This window comes from Sardina pilchardus, chromosome 7 (assembly GCF_963854185.1).
Source record: "Sardina pilchardus chromosome 7, fSarPil1.1, whole genome shotgun sequence".
Classification (NCBI taxonomy): Eukaryota; Metazoa; Chordata; class Actinopteri; order Clupeiformes; family Clupeidae; genus Sardina; species Sardina pilchardus.
This window is the reverse complement of record NC_085000.1, coordinates 1,285,714-1,300,767: the sequence shown is the minus strand read 5'-3', so window position 1 is coordinate 1,300,767 and position 15,054 is coordinate 1,285,714. Positions and strand designations below refer to the sequence as shown.

At 43.3% G+C, this 15,054-nt stretch overlaps 2 protein-coding genes across 2 annotated transcripts; both read right to left on the bottom strand.

Annotated features, from left to right (window-relative positions):
- Window positions 1-235: 235 nt before the first annotated feature.
- Window positions 236-3,227, bottom strand: LOC134086958 (uncharacterized). Its single transcript, XM_062540154.1, has 4 exons — window positions 3,112-3,227; window positions 1,708-2,643; window positions 1,465-1,498; window positions 236-541 (listed from the first exon to the last, which is right to left on the bottom strand). Exons 1-4 carry the CDS (start codon window positions 3,225-3,227, stop codon window positions 236-238), a joined length of 1,392 nt encoding a protein of 463 aa, XP_062396138.1.
- Window positions 3,228-12,421: 9,194 nt separating this feature from the next.
- LOC134088157 (uncharacterized) lies at window positions 12,422-14,685 on the bottom strand. The gene is made up of 6 exons (XM_062542083.1): window positions 14,637-14,685; window positions 14,314-14,500; window positions 13,796-13,917; window positions 13,391-13,619; window positions 12,773-12,919; window positions 12,422-12,689 (listed from the first exon to the last, which is right to left on the bottom strand). Exons 1-6 carry the CDS (start codon window positions 14,679-14,681, stop codon window positions 12,433-12,435), a joined length of 987 nt encoding a protein of 328 aa, XP_062398067.1. The 5' UTR covers window positions 14,682-14,685; the 3' UTR covers window positions 12,422-12,432.
- Between the last annotated feature and the right edge of the window lie 369 nt (window positions 14,686-15,054).

Genomic DNA, 15,054 nt, shown 5'->3' with positions numbered 1-15,054 from the left:
TAAAAGAGAGAAAAACAAAGAGAAAGAAATGAGGAGAAGCGGGGCAGGGTCTTCGGAGGGTCGGCCATGGCGTTTCATGGCAGTGATGGGTTTTTTAACCCCATTCGTCACTGACCGTGAAACGTCAGGTAATCTCCTCCGGAGACCTCTGCCCCGCCCTCCTCCTCAGCAACAGGCAGAGACAGAGGCAAGAGAGAGCAGTCCAGGTCCCAGCCAGCTCCCAGCCAGCCAGGTCCTAGCCAGCCAGCTCCCAGCCAGCCAGGTCCCAGCCAGCCAGGTCGCAGTCACCCAGGTCGCAGTCACCCAGATCCCAGCCAGCCAGGTCGCAGTCACCCAGATCCCAGCCAGCCAGGTCGCAGTCACCCAGATCCCAGCCACCAGCAGCAGCCTGACCCCAGCCACCAGCAGCAGCCAGGTCTCCGCCACTAGCAGCAGCCCGGTATCCGCCACCAGCAGCCCGATCTCTGCCAGGTCGGTCCAAGCCAGCCAGCCAGCCAGGCCCCGGCCGCCAGCAGCCAGGTCCCAGCCAGCTAGCCAGCCGCTTGAAGGAGAGGGTGAAGGAGAGGGTGAGGAGGAGGGTTTTGAGGAGAGGGGCAGGAAGCGGAAGATGACCCCGTTTGAGAGGGGGCTCCTGGCAGCAATCAGGCCCCTTGCTAATCGTCCAGTGGCACCACCGCCGCCGCCGCCGCCGCCGCCGCCGCCACCGCCGCCACCGCCGCCTCCAGCAGAAGACGAGGAGGAGGTCCTCTTGCGAAGCCTACTCCCGTCTATCCGCAGGCTCCCTCAGGGAAGCAGGGCACGGCTTTGTTTTAAAATTCATGAGTTGGTGTTTCAAGCAGCAGAGGAAGCTTAGTGCACATTTCGTCAACACATTAAATTTACACTACATACACTATATACACACATAAACCAAATGAATACCCATAAACCAAATGAAATAAATAAATACATTTATTGAAATTATATCACTTTTTTGTCTACTTTTTGTCTATTGTGTATTCAGTAAGTAATTGTTTTTCTAAGCATCAGTAGCAAAATGTGAATGAAATATTACAGAACATTATCATTATTGGTATTAGTATTAATCACACTAAAAAAATAAGTATGCATTTAGGAAAAAGTTAACATACAAACAAACAATTGTCACAGAGGTCACCAAATCATACAATGACACAAGAACTTTGTCATATGCATACTGTATGATTAGTAATGATTACTAATGTAAAGAATGCTGTGAAATGATCAGTTCCTTATTATGCATGGGGGGGGGGGGGGGGGGGGGGGAGGGGGGTACAAGTTGTACATTGACATTGAGATTTATTTCTATAGTGTTGTCCCCTGAAAATATATAAGAATCATGTCCAAAAAGGAAGGGGTGTGTGTGAGTGGTATTGTGTCTAGGATGGGTCAGGGGTGAAATGTGTGAAGTGCATATCAGGGTCCTCCCTCTTGTTTCTTCGATACCAAAAGTGCACTGCAGTCCGACTCAGTGGCACACCTATAAGAGATTGAGAAAAATGGTAAACATTACATAATAAGATCACATTGCTTAAATAACACATTTGGAGTAGTCTTTTTATATGAAATTAACATTATATGCTTTTGAAATCTTTGCTTTTAAAGACAATATAGGTAGCTCTTAAAAGAGCTGTTGTGTTTAGTGGCTCTTAGAAGAGCCTTTGGTTAGCCCATTAGGCTGTTGGCTGCCAGTAGACGGTCCCCTCCTCATTGAAGTAGGAGCAGAACGTCTCGCGCAACTCGATGGCTCTACGGCTGGCGTTGTTTGAGCCTAATCTTGGGGCGTTGCGCAGAGATTCCGGGGGCCCAAGGTCCACAGGTGCCACAGGAGGAGCAGAGTCGGGGTCATCAAGATCTTCTGGCTCGCGCTGTGTGCCTCTTCTCCTCTCCTTCTCAAGACTCTTGATCCGGAGGAAGTTGTGCAACACACATGTGGCCTTGACACATGCCTCTGCTACCTCAGGGCTGGTGGCGATGACACGGCGATACATGCGCCACCTAGCAGAGAGGATGCCAAAAGCGCATTCAACCACCAACCTTGCCCGGCTGAGGCGATAGTTATAAACTCTCCTCTGCAGTGGCACTTGACGACCAGGAAATGGACGCAGCAGGTTTGTTGTCAAGGGGAAGGCTTCATCTCCGACAAACACGAATGGGAGTGGGCCACGCTCTTCTGCCCCAGTGATGATGGCATCTACCGGAATGCCAAGTGTGCCATCTCGCAGGCCCTCACCAAAAGCAGAGTTGCGCAGAGTGCCACTGTCACTGCTCCTGCCATAGCCTCCTACGTCGACTACACGGAACAGGTAGTTGGCATCAACAACCGCCAGGAGTACCAGGGAGTAGGTGGACTTGTAATTAAAGAACAAAGACCCCGAATTCGCTGGAGACTGCAGCACCACATGCTTTCCGTCGATAGCCCCGATGCAATTTGGGAACTGCCAGCGCTCCTGGAACACAGCTGCAATTTCCCTCCAGTCCTCCGTGGTTGGTACAGGCATGGTCTCCTCAATCAGGGCAGTCCAGATGGCCCTGGCAACCTCCCAGATGATGCCAGACACAGTCGACCGGCCAACCCGGTAACTGAAAGCAATGGTCCTGTAGGAGTCACCAGTAGCCAGATAACTGGAGGGGGGGTAAGATATATTCCATTATATTGCGTGCAAACAGTATATCATAAAGATGAGTACATATTATATTATTCAAATATTCAAATATTGGGTTATATCTTTTCATGGGACAACACTATAAACGTGATAGGCTGGTCTAGTTAAAACATTGAGTTTGGACATAATTAGAACATAATTAGGACATGTTTGGACATGTTTGTTGTGCTGTCCACTCACGTTTGTTACCACCTGTTTTTATCATTAATGGCAGTATGTTTTCAGAGGACAATTTATACAGTAGCCTACACAATGAATGAATGAATAAACAACAACTAGCTTTAGCTTTAGATTTAGTGGTGCACAAACAAAACACACTCACTCATGCTGGTTATCACCATATCCATCTAATTCGTTATGAACACATTAAACATTTCATGAACATATCGAGCATTTCATGCACTGCATAGATAAATAGATATCTTACCGGAGGCAGATAGCGAGCCGCTCAGCAGGTCCGATTGCCAACCTCATCCCTGTGTCGGCTCGCGTGATGAGAGGGCCAACTTTCCCGAGCAGCTCATCGAAGTGGTCCCTCGTCATCCGGAAATATTGCTCAAACAAACAGCCATGAAAACGAAGTTCCTGGACGAGCCCGTGGAACTCCCCTCGCTGCCTGCGTCTCCTCAATATAGGGTGGACCCAATATCGACGTGGACGAACTCGGTGTTTATGCAATGCATAATACAACGCATAGACAAGTAGAACAAGAGTCAAGCTGTCATCTGCCATTTTCTCGAAATGTTGTTGTGTCAGCGGGAACGAATATAATTGGCTGCTGCCACTGTGACGGCACGTCCGTCAGACACGCCTACTGTTATACGTTGGCGGACGCAAGCGGACGCAAGCGTGTGATTGCACCGTTACTGCTATTCAGCTTCAGGTAATTTTGTGTCATCCACACGTTGATGTCATGGAGGCAGGCAGTAAGTGCAGCTGGCGGAAGGGTGGCAGTAGGTTTCACTGAAAAGTAAAGCTGGGTGTCATCAGCATAGCAGTGAAATTGAACATCATGTTTCCTGAGGATAGTGCCAAGTGGAAGAAGGTAGATAATGAACAACAGAGGGCCCAACACAGATCCCTGGGGCACCCCTCTTGTCACAGCAGTACTCTCAGACTTGCAGCTCATCATTTGTACGCACTGTGTCCTACCAGAGAGATAGGAGGTGAACCACTGGTGAGCACTGCCACGCACTCCGATATTAGCTAAACGTTCCAGTAGAACATGGTGAGAGATGGTATCAAAGGCTGCGCTGAGATCAAGGAGAATCAGAATGGAAATAAGTCCATCATCAGCTGCACAGAGGAGATCATTAGTAATCATAACCATGGCCGTTTCAGTACTGTGCATAGGACGAAATCCAGATTGGAATGGCTCAAAGAGATCATTGTCCTTCAGGTGATCCTGGAGTTGAGTCGCCACTATTTTCTCAAGCACTTTGGAGAGAAAGGGCAAGTTAGATATAGGCCTGTAGTTGTTGAAGTTGTTAGAATCCAATCCAGGTTTTTTCAGCGTTGGTCTGACAATAGCTGTTTTAAAGGCAGATGGTACAGTGCCAGAGAGAAGAGAGGTGGTCAGAATTGATGTAATCATCGGAGCAATAGATGGCAGGCAACTCTTAACCAGGCTTGTTGGAAGAGGGTCCAGCTGACAGGTGGAGGAATTGCACTTTTTGATGAGGCCACAGATGGCACTTTCAGTAGGGAGACTGAATTCACAGAGTTCATTGTTGTAAGATGAGCCCAGGGTGCACTGTGAGTATGGATGGTTCAGCTGATTGATTGAACATTCTAATTGCTGATGGATTGCCTCAATTTTGGTATCAAAAAAGTTCAAGAAGGCTGAGCAGCGTTCATCAGAGAGTTCTTGATGGGTGATGTTATCAGGTGGCTTAAGAAGACCAGTAACAGTGGAAAAGAGGGTCCTGGTGTTTCCTTGACTGATTATCTTTGCATAGTATGATCTTTTTGCAGCACAGAGAGCATTTTTATACTCATGTACGTGTTCAGAGTACATGTCTTTATGCACAGTAAGACCAGTCTTTTTTTGACAGCCGCTCCAAGCGTCGGCCCAAGGATTTCATATGCCGAAGTTCTGGCGTAAACCAGATTTATGTACACATAAATCCATTTATTTTATAGCCCCCCATGGATGAAATTCCACAAAACTTGGCATACTCCCAGAGGGTGTCAGGTTAATCATACACATGAAATTTGGTGCAGTTCATAACATCTCATCTGAAGATAGGGGCAATTAAAGCAATATTACATTGCATTTTCAATTTTTACGATGGGGGGGCAAATCACAAATGACTGGTTATAAGCTAAGTTGATGCAAGCTCTAGAGAACAACATACCATAAACATTTTGTCATCCTCGGTGCCACGGTTCAGGTAGTTATGTAGGAAAAACTGTCATTTTTGGGCTTCGGGCGGGGGCAGCGCGGGGGTGGAGTGACCCCCGGGGACGAAACGAAAATTTTCCATAGAACTCTACTGGGGCTACATGCCCACCAAGTTTCATGCGCTCCGGTGTTACGGTGTCCCGGGAATCGTTGACGAAAAATGACGGGAAAAAAGAAAAAAAAAAAAAAAAAAAAAAAAAAACTTTGACAACAACTATATGACCGCTTCGCTAGCTACGCTAGCGGCGGTCATAATAATAATAAGAAGAAGACCGAGGAAGAACAGTACAGTGCATTTTCATGCACTGTAATAACTAGAAATGCAATTCCAAGGAATTACCAGTGCATGAAAATGCAAAAATAGATAGATAATGTAGATATGGCTATGGCTATGGCTATGGTTATTTAGCAGACGCCTTTGTCCAAAGCGACATACAAATAAATAACAATACAAATTAAATTAACAGTGAACAATTACAAACTAGGGAGAATAGTAATATTATCAGTAAAACAATAATTTTAAGCACTAACCTAATGAGAAATAAAACAGTGAAATGAGAATAGCAATCAAATAAGTCACTCAGTTAATTATATATAATAATAATAACTAAAGCATGGTATGGCTAAATTTAAGGACAATAGCAAAATAAATTTCAAATTCTATCAATAGACAAATTATAACAAAACAATACTATTATACAAACCATAACACATCACAAACTCAAAGGACTAAGTGCATATTAAATAAATATGCCTTAAGACCCCTCTTAAAAGATCCAAAGCTGTTGCTGGAACGGAGAGCACTGGGCAACTCATTCCACCAACACGGAACCACTGAAGAATAGGATCTACAATTTGACCTAGCATGTATGGTTGGTCGACATAACAGACGCTCCTCAGAAGATCGCAATGGGCGGTTGGGAATGTACATCGTGATTAAAGAACTGAAGTAGCTGGGAGCAGATCCAGTCAGTGTCCTATAGGCCAGAGTGAGAGATTTAAATTTAATTCTGGCTACTATAGGGAGCCAGTGGAGAGTAACTAGGAGAGGGGTTACATGTGTCCTCTTTGGCTGATTGAAGACCAGTCGTGCTGCAGCATTCTGAATCAACTGTAGTGGTCTTAATACACAAGCAGGTAGGCCAGCTAACAGAGAATTACAGTAGTCCAGCTTGGAGATAACCATTGCCTGTACAAGAAGCTGAGTGGAATCTTGTGTCAGATAAGGTCTGATCTTCCTAATGTTGTACAGGGTATACCGACATGACTTTGCAATTGAGGCAACATGCTCAGAGAAAGTAAGTTGGTCATCAATTATGACACCCAAGTTACGTGCCGATCTGGTTGGAGTCAGTGAGGATGAATCAAGCTGGATATTGATCTGTTGGGGAATAGCTGTTTTTGCTGGAAACACCAAGAGCTCAGTTTTGGAAAGATTAAGCTGAAGGTGCTGATCCTTCATCCAGATTGAAATGTCCTTCAGGCATGCAGAGATCCGATGGGAAACACTAGAGTCCTCAGGTGGGAAGGATAGGAAAAGTTGAGTGTCGTCCGCATAGCAATGATATTCAAATCCATGAGAGCGAATAATCCCACCTAAAGAAGTGGTGTAAATAGAGAAAAGGAGGGGCCCTAATACTGATCCTTGGGGGACTCCTGTAGTGAGGTCATGAGACTTTGATATCTGTCCCTGCCAAGACACGCTAAAAGAACGCCCTTTAAGGTAAGACTTGAACCAGTCAAGAGCTTTCCCAGAAATTCCCAGTTCATATAGTGTAGAAAGGAGAATGTCATGGTTAACCGTATCAAAGGCTGCAGATAAATCTAACAGAATTAACACTGATGACTGAGCAGAGGACTTAGCTACTCTCAATGCTTCAGTCACAGATAGAAGAGCAGTTTCAGTAGAATGACCACTCTTGAAACCAGACTGCATAGGGTCTAGTAGGTTATTCTGATAGAGGAAGTCACACATTTGCTTGAAGACCACTTTCTCCAAAACCTTTGACAAGAAAGGAAGAAGGGAGACAGGTCTGTAGTTCTTCACATCAGTTGAATTAAGTGTACTTTTCTTCAGCAAAGGCGTAATTCTTGCCTGTTTAAAAGAAGAAGGAACTATTCCAGAACTGAGTGAAGTATTAAATACATGTGTGACTGCCGGTATAATAGCGGGTGCTGTAGACTGCAGGAGCGTAGACGGGACAGGATCCAAAGGGCATGTTGTTGGACGGCTTCGCTGAAGCAGTTGAGAGACCGCTTCCTCAATATGGTTACTAAAGGCTGGCTTACATTGCACGATTTTGGTCTGTTTTAACAGTCGCCGACTACTTTTCCAAAATCGTTGTACTAGAATCTCGGCGCGCTCCCGTCATCTAAATCGTTTAGTGTAAGGTGCCAATCTTAGCGGTTTTAAGTCCGTCGGAGTCAGTCTTTTTCTAGTTTTGCCGTTACGACAATATCAAACATGTTTGATATTATCGTAAGTCTTTTCAGTCGTGGCTCATGCAAATAGTGACGTGAACATTAAAAACCAATAGTGACCTCGGTCGACGAACACGAAAACGGAAGGGGCAAAATAGGCGACAGCTGTAGCCTGTATGATTATTTGTTATTTCATTTCTTATAATTTATTAGTCGGCTATTCTACGTGACAGAACAACTCTATATCTGTTAGTGATGTCACACTATCAAACAATGCTGCAGAAACGCGAAAGAAATACTTTGATATGAGTAGCCTATCACGTGAGTTCCTGTTGATGATGACGTATAGCCTAGTGCACGATGGAAATAATTTGAAGGAATCTAGCAGCAGTCTTGTAAATAGTGACCACAGTCTTTGCAAAATCCTAATCTGAGACTGGCCTGTGACTAGTCTGTGACTAAAAACTCAATGAATTGTCTTTAAGCCTACCTTACATTGCCAGACTTTGCAAAGATTTGGAAAAGATTTTTGAAAAACTACAGTCTCAGACCCTCTCACATCTAAAGACAATTCATTGAGGTTTTAGTCACAGTCTAGTCACAGGCCAGTCTCAGATTAGGATTTTGCAAAGACTGTGGGTCACTATTTACAAGACTGCTGCTAGATTCCTTCAAATTATTTCCATCGTGCAATAGGCTACACGTCATCATTCACAGGAAATCACATGATAGCCTACTCATATCAAAGTATTTTTTTCGCGTTTCTGCAGCATTGTTTGATGTGTGACATCACTAACAGATATAGAGCTGTTCTGTCACGTAGAACAACCGACTAATAAATTATAAGAAATGAAATAACAAATAATCATAAAGGCTACAGCTGTCGCCTATTTTGCCCCTTCCTGTTTCATGTTCGCGCAAGGTTACTATTGGTTTTTAATGTTCACGTCACTATTTGCATGAGCCACGACTGAAAAGACTTCCGATAATATCAAACATGTTTGATATTGTCGTAACGGCAAAACTAGAAAAAGACTGCCTCCGACGGACTTAAAACCGCTAAGATTGGCACCTTACACTAAACGATTTAGATGACGGGAGTGCGCTGCGATTTCAGTACAACTCCCAAGATTTCCGCCCGATTTTGGAAATTTAGTCGCCGACTGTTAAAACAGACCAAAATCGTGCAATGTAAGCCAGCCTTTAGATGTGAGAGGGTCTGAGACTGTAGTCTTTCAAAAATCTTTTCCAAATCTTTGCAAAGTCTGGCAATGTAAGGTAGGCTTAAGGTGTAGCTAGGGTAAACATGGTGGTTGCATAGTTTACAGAGAGTTGATAGTGTGAAGGTAGACAGTTTATGGTTATGGTTATGGTTATGGTTATGGTTATGGTTATTTAGCAGACGCCTTTGTCCAAAGCGACATACAAATAAATAACAATACAAACTAGAAATGCAATTCCAAGGAATTACCAGTGCATGAAATGCAAAAATAGATAGATAATGTAGATATGGTTACTAAGGTGTAGCTAGGGTAAACATGGTGGTTGCATAGTTTACAGAGAGTTGATAGTGTGAAGGTAGACAGTTTAAAGCTGAAACATTCCCAGTTCTAACTTAACTAATGATTACTATTCATGTTAAAATGTTAACTATGGTAACAATGATAACCAGGTTGATTGGTTAACTTAGCTACTGATTTCATGCAGTAATGGTAAAAATGTTAACTATGCTAACTATGCTCACAGTGCTAACCAGGTTGATTAGCTTACTTAGCTAATGATTTCTAGCAGTTATGTTAAAAATGCTAACTATGCTAGCAATGCTAACTATGCTAACAATGCTAACTTAAACTAACAATGCTAACTAGGTTGATTAGCTAACTTAACTGATGATTTCTAGAAATAATGTTAAAAATGCTAACTATGCTAACAATGCTAACCAGGTTGATTAGCTAACTTAGTTGATGTTTTTTTGCAGTTATGCTAAAAATGTTAACAATGTTAACTATGCTAACCATGCTAACTAGCTAACTTGCTAGTGAGGACTTTTATTTTGAAACATTTGTTGCTAGGGTATCCATGGTGGCCACTATCAGGAAACAATAAGTTTCTGCAGTATAATCATGTTGGTTGCTATGGAAACGGTCATAAACGCTTAATTTTAATGGTTGCTATGTTGGTTGCTAGGTACATGGAGGTTTCGTGTAGTTGACTGGAGGCATAGTTGATAACTGACAGTTGGAATGGTTGAACAGTTAAATAGTTGAGTAGTTACAATGGTTAAATCAGCGTTTCTCAAACTGTGGGGCGCGCCCCACTAGTGGGGCGCAGAGACATGCCAGGTGGGGCGCGAGCTGACGTGAAAAACCGGAGATTTCTTTTTAATCTGTAGCCTGTGCCTTTCTTTATTGATAATATTGATTAAATGTAACGTTAGCTTACACGGTTTATTTTTATGCACTAAACGTAATTGTAGGGCGGGCTAGATAGCCTACCTATGCATCTTCAAATGTCTCCAAGTGTAGCCTATGGTTATCCCTATTAGGAATGTACAATAAGCTGTTAATAAAGGTTTTTAATTCGTGAATGATACCGAAAGCCCCTCTAAATGATTGCCAGGCTGGCGTAGCGAAGTGTCAACCTAAAACGAATGCTAGCTGACCAACAAGCGAATATGGGAATAATAACAATGTAGTTTGCGCTGTAGAAACGACTGTGAGAAGTGCTCAAATGTTGGTCTTAAGAACTTACGCCTACTACTGAGTAGGCGTAAGATCTACGCCCGGTCTTAGCGAAAAGAATGCTTACGCCTAGATGGTGCAACTGGCGTATCTATCAGGTTGGACTTAGAACGCTGAGTTAGGACCGACGTAGCTTAAGACCGGGCGTAAGCATGTTGGTGCAACCGGCCCCAGGTGGCTGACCAGCTGGGGTAACATTCTAATTGCTGCCGTGATGTCATAATGAGCAATGTTAAGTCTATGGGGAAATTGCCCATAGGAAAAATGTGTTGCTCATCTGCTGTTCAATCTCATCTCCTGAGATCAGTTTGAGATTCTCATATTCATATCATTCTGTGATCATTTGTTTCTGGATTACTTCTCCTAAGGGTCCCTTAGGAGCAAGAGGTAAGCTTAAAGGGGAAATGAACCCAAAAACAACACTATGCTCCAACACTATATTTCATCACATGAATATAGTTGATTGTGCTGCCATCAAATGTACTAACTCCATATAAAAAATAAAAGAATTTAACTGCTACAGTAACGGTGATTTGACGCGTCATCAAATCACCGGAATAAAAATGCACGACTACAAGTTATGAACGTTCTGAATGTTCTGAATGGGGGGCGGGTCTTGAGCGAGATGATTGACAGTATCGTTCTTTGGTTGACAGCGGCAGCTACTAGGCTAACGTTAGAAGGACTGCTGCTGCTAACCAAAGAAGGTGAGCCTCACGAAAGTAATGGACGATACCTATAGCGATTTTTTGGTTGCTGAGGAGCTTAATGCTGACCCATTTGAAGGCTATTTATTTGAGCCGGAATATTCTCCCGCTGAAGTAAGGCAACGGAGGGAACAACAGCAGGCAGCTCCGGATGGTAACGCCATCGTTGCGGCCGACCGTCCTCGAGTTGACAGCAGTTGGTGGTGTTCCTGTCAAAATTGCCCACCACAACCAACAGAAGTGGAGTCACTGTGTTGTCGGGAATGGATCCGCGGTCAATTTTTGCTGACAGAGGTATCCGAGCTGTCTTGCCTAACCCAGCACAGCAGCTTTCACGCTCATCTGGATAGAGGGGTCCTGGAAACTTTTTTCCACTTGGACAGAATAAATTGGAAGAAACAGAGACGATCACAGGGCCCAGGAGGACAAATGTCAAACAGACAAGTAAGTCAATCATATCTTTCTGTTATGTCTGCTCGTTGACCTGTAGCTGCAAACGATTTGCTGAGCCTCCAGAGGAAAGACTAGCTATCGTTCTCTAGTCTCTAACATTATGTCACTTAATTTCCATACAAACTAAGGATTCGGAAAAAAAAAAAAACATAAGAAGAAACAGAGGCGGTTACAGGGCTACGGTGTCATTTTTTACATGAAATGGAATAATGTAGCCGTATAATAATGTAGCCATTTTCTTCTACCCAGTTTCGTTTGGTTGGCTACCGAATCCTGCTGGAATGGGTGCTCAGAGGCGAGCGTTTGGGGAAGCACAACCGAGCAGTACTCCCCGCCTGTCTCATCGATGCTGTAAGGCAGCGGTATGCGTCCCCTGACGGCCAATACACCGGGTTCCTCGAGGTGAGAGAGGCAGCAGAGGGAATCGAGTAGACTGCTCAACGAATGTAAAGTTCGGTTGTTGTTAATAAAGATTTATTTTGTACTTGAACCCTGCGTTTTTTATACTTACCTGAATACCCATAGCCAAGTTATTTCTTGCATCAGGAGTTCGATCAAAAAATGCAGTCTAATAATTGTACATGTCTGGTCATTTTTAGCCCTTCAAGTAATGGTGACACACATTCTGCCACAGCAAACTTCAGATTAGTCCACACGTGAAATTACCACCTAACCTTTGTTCTGACAACGCAGCTCTAATTTGAAGGAATTCACATTCACCTTTAGATTTGTGCTACATACAATCATTAGAAAATGTGGACAGATAATATCTAGGACAAGTGATTGTAAGCCTAAGCCATTTACACTTCTGTAAGCATATCTGAAACATAGAGACAGTTCAATAAATATGTATTAAATGGCCACACCATAAAGTTTATATACAAATATTAGCTGATGTGAAAGTAATGGCACAGGCCACTGATGTATGAACAGACTGAATGAGACAAAACCATCTAAAGAGCAAGACTTTTATTACAAGAGGCTTGCAATATAGTCACTGACACTGGTGGTTAATGAGTCACTCATTTAGCAAAACGACTCTTGTGTTTCCGGGCAGCATCATCTTTGGATGGTTTGGGGAGTGTTCCTATGTTAGCAGGCAGGTCAGGTCTAAGAAGAGTTGACGATGTGTCCCTGAAGATGACAGTAGGATCATTCCGCCTCTCCAACAGCAACTGCATCAACCTGGTTCTGAAGTTGACCGTGTTTTGCTGATACCTCTGTCTTGTGACCCATTCTTTTGAACGCTTGCTCCATTCTTGAATGATCACAGGTTTTCCTGTAAGATATGCAAGGATTATTTGAGCAATTATAGTCTGTTTAATATATATTGCTTCACACACATGCAATTCTATCACTGACCTTCTGAGTCCAGCTTTGGTTTCTGAGTCAGGTTCTCATTGTGATGCATGATGGCCAAGTTTGTTCTCTGCTTCATACTCTGATAGGAAAAGCACTGTCTCTTTGGAGCATACTTCAAGAGGGAACTGTGAAATACTTCCAAGGCACCTGGTTGTTAAGCAGAGATGTAATATATTAGATTATCTTTACTATCAACAATTAAAAGGGTGCCCTGACTCATCCTTGAAAGAGATTTTTTAAAAGCAAAGTCTATCAGATGGACCTTTAGCAGTAGGATGACAGCATAGCATAATGTTAACCATTACTTTTCAGTACAACAGAAATACATTAGTGCTGTCCATAGCATTGGGGACCCCTTTGGCCCACAGCCTAGAATAGATCATTTAGGATGTTGCATATCAATCCAAAATTACAGGTTGAATTTCTTACAATCTCACTCATCATTATACATATCTCCCATTCACTGCATCAAATTACTGTATAAAACCTTAAAATAGCAAAGCCTGCTACGGCAATGTTTATAAGGGGTGATATAAGGGATGGTCTCACCCCTTAGACAAGTGAGGGGGGATGCTAGACTATCGAATGACCGTGACAAAATTCTGACAAAAAACTGACCTGTGTGTTTGAAACGCCCCATGTTTCCTAGATCCTTCTGGAGTGTTGTGTTGAGGACTATGCTAGCCAGCTCCTGATATGCCTCACTGTCCTTACACAGCCACATTTTTTTCTCCCGGTCTTCATCGGTTAGAGGTGGGTGTTGACAGCTATGCTCAGTCCCACCTTCAGTCCATGTATGTTCATCGATTATGTGGTGCAGAATTGAATTCCACGTCGACTTCAATTTCTTATAAGAATAAATATAACAAAACATTTTCAAGAACGTGACCAAACACCACATACAGTTTAGTCTTGCCAATGAGAAGGGACTAAGGAGATTACTAAGACTGGGTGACAGTTCCATAGTGAGACTGTTGAGGAGCGAAATGAAGAGTACAGAAGACCATAAAGTGGTCTACATACCTCAACATTTCCTCCTGCTCTGGCAGTAGAGTACCAGAGATGGTTCCGGATTGAGCGGATCCAAGGTTTCAATGCTGCACATCTCCTCTTCTTGGACTTCGATATCAATTTGCTTTGGATATCTGGGTAGACACAAAACAATGTTATGAGCATGACCACTTGCAACCAACATTTGGGTAGTTTCCCAACCAGGGTAAGCGCATAATGTCAAACAATGTGTTTGAGTGGACATGTGAACTCATGAAAGGGCTAGGTGTTCCATAACACTGAAAAGTTGTTATAACCTGATGCTAAGTGACAAGTACCTTTGTCTACATGTCCACTCCAACACATTGTTTAACACTATGCACTCATGCTGGTAGTGAAAGTACTGGTCTACAGTCAGTGATTAAATTGTTGTGTACTGTACTGTACTGTACTGTACATCTCATGTCATGATTTTAACCAGGAATGGGGTTAACACCCATACTGACATACCCATGACAAGCTCTTAACTTATAGTGGCAGATTGTACTCACTCTTCGCAGTGTGCCAAATATCAAATTGATGATCAATCTCTTCATATTCCTCGCGCATTATTTTCTTGACACTCGTGGAACGATCAGTCGCCAAGACCTCCAAATGTAGGCCACTGTCAAGCAAATGGTCCAATCCGCGCCTGAGGGCAACAGTCTCCATAGCCCCAGAACTTGTGGTCTCGGTCACCTAAAAGGGGCATAATAAGAGATAGAAATGACATGAAGTTTGAGCATATACACATAATATACTTAATCAGCATTTTATTATTATTATTATTAATATTATTATTATTATTGATTGAATTTTGATTCATGTGACGTACCTGGACCAACTCTGAATGGACAATTTCCCTGCTGGGGTCAGCCATGAAAGTGTATGTTGTGAATTTTGCATTGAACCCAGGGCTGTCTGAGCGGCCATCAGAACAAAGGTGTGGCATTTTTCCATCTTGCTGCTCCATGAGCAACTTGGCCATTACAATGCTTTTCTGTAGTTCAAATTCAGCCTGAATCACTGGATGCAAGTAGGAGTTTTGTATGTCGTAGAATGTGCTGTTGCTAAAGAACTGAAGATTGATGAGTTTGGCCATCTCTTCCAACTTGGTAAATGTGCTTCCAGTAAAAAGTATGGCAGCAGCAAGGAGGAGGTTTGACTGTGGCATTCCACGTTCAGAGGGACATGATGTCCAAGTTCCACTGTGACCTTCCGCACACTCCCACTTGACCCTCATCTGGGAACCA

Coding starts and splice junctions, on each gene's coding strand:
- LOC134088157 (XM_062542083.1), bottom strand. CDS start 14,681: ATGGCTGACCCCAGCAGGGAAATTGTCCATTCAGAGTTGGTCCAG. Junction 13,918..14,313: donor TATTTGGCACACTGCGAAGA/GTGAGTACAATC, acceptor GTGTCTACCCAG/ATATCCAAAGCAAATTGATA. Junction 13,620..13,795: donor GAGCAGGAGGAAATGTTGAG/GTATGTAGACCA, acceptor TATTCTTATAAG/AAATTGAAGTCGACGTGGAA.
- LOC134086958 (XM_062540154.1), bottom strand. CDS start 3,227: ATGACGAGGGACCACTTCGATGAGCTGCTCGGGAAAGTTGGCCCTCTC. Junction 2,644..3,111: donor CGGCTCGCTATCTGCCTCCG/GTAAGATATCTA, acceptor CCCCCCCTCCAG/TTATCTGGCTACTGGTGACT. Junction 542..1,464: donor CGGACTGCAGTGCACTTTTG/GTATCGAAGAAA, acceptor CTCTCCTTCAAG/CGGCTGGCTAGCTGGCTGGG.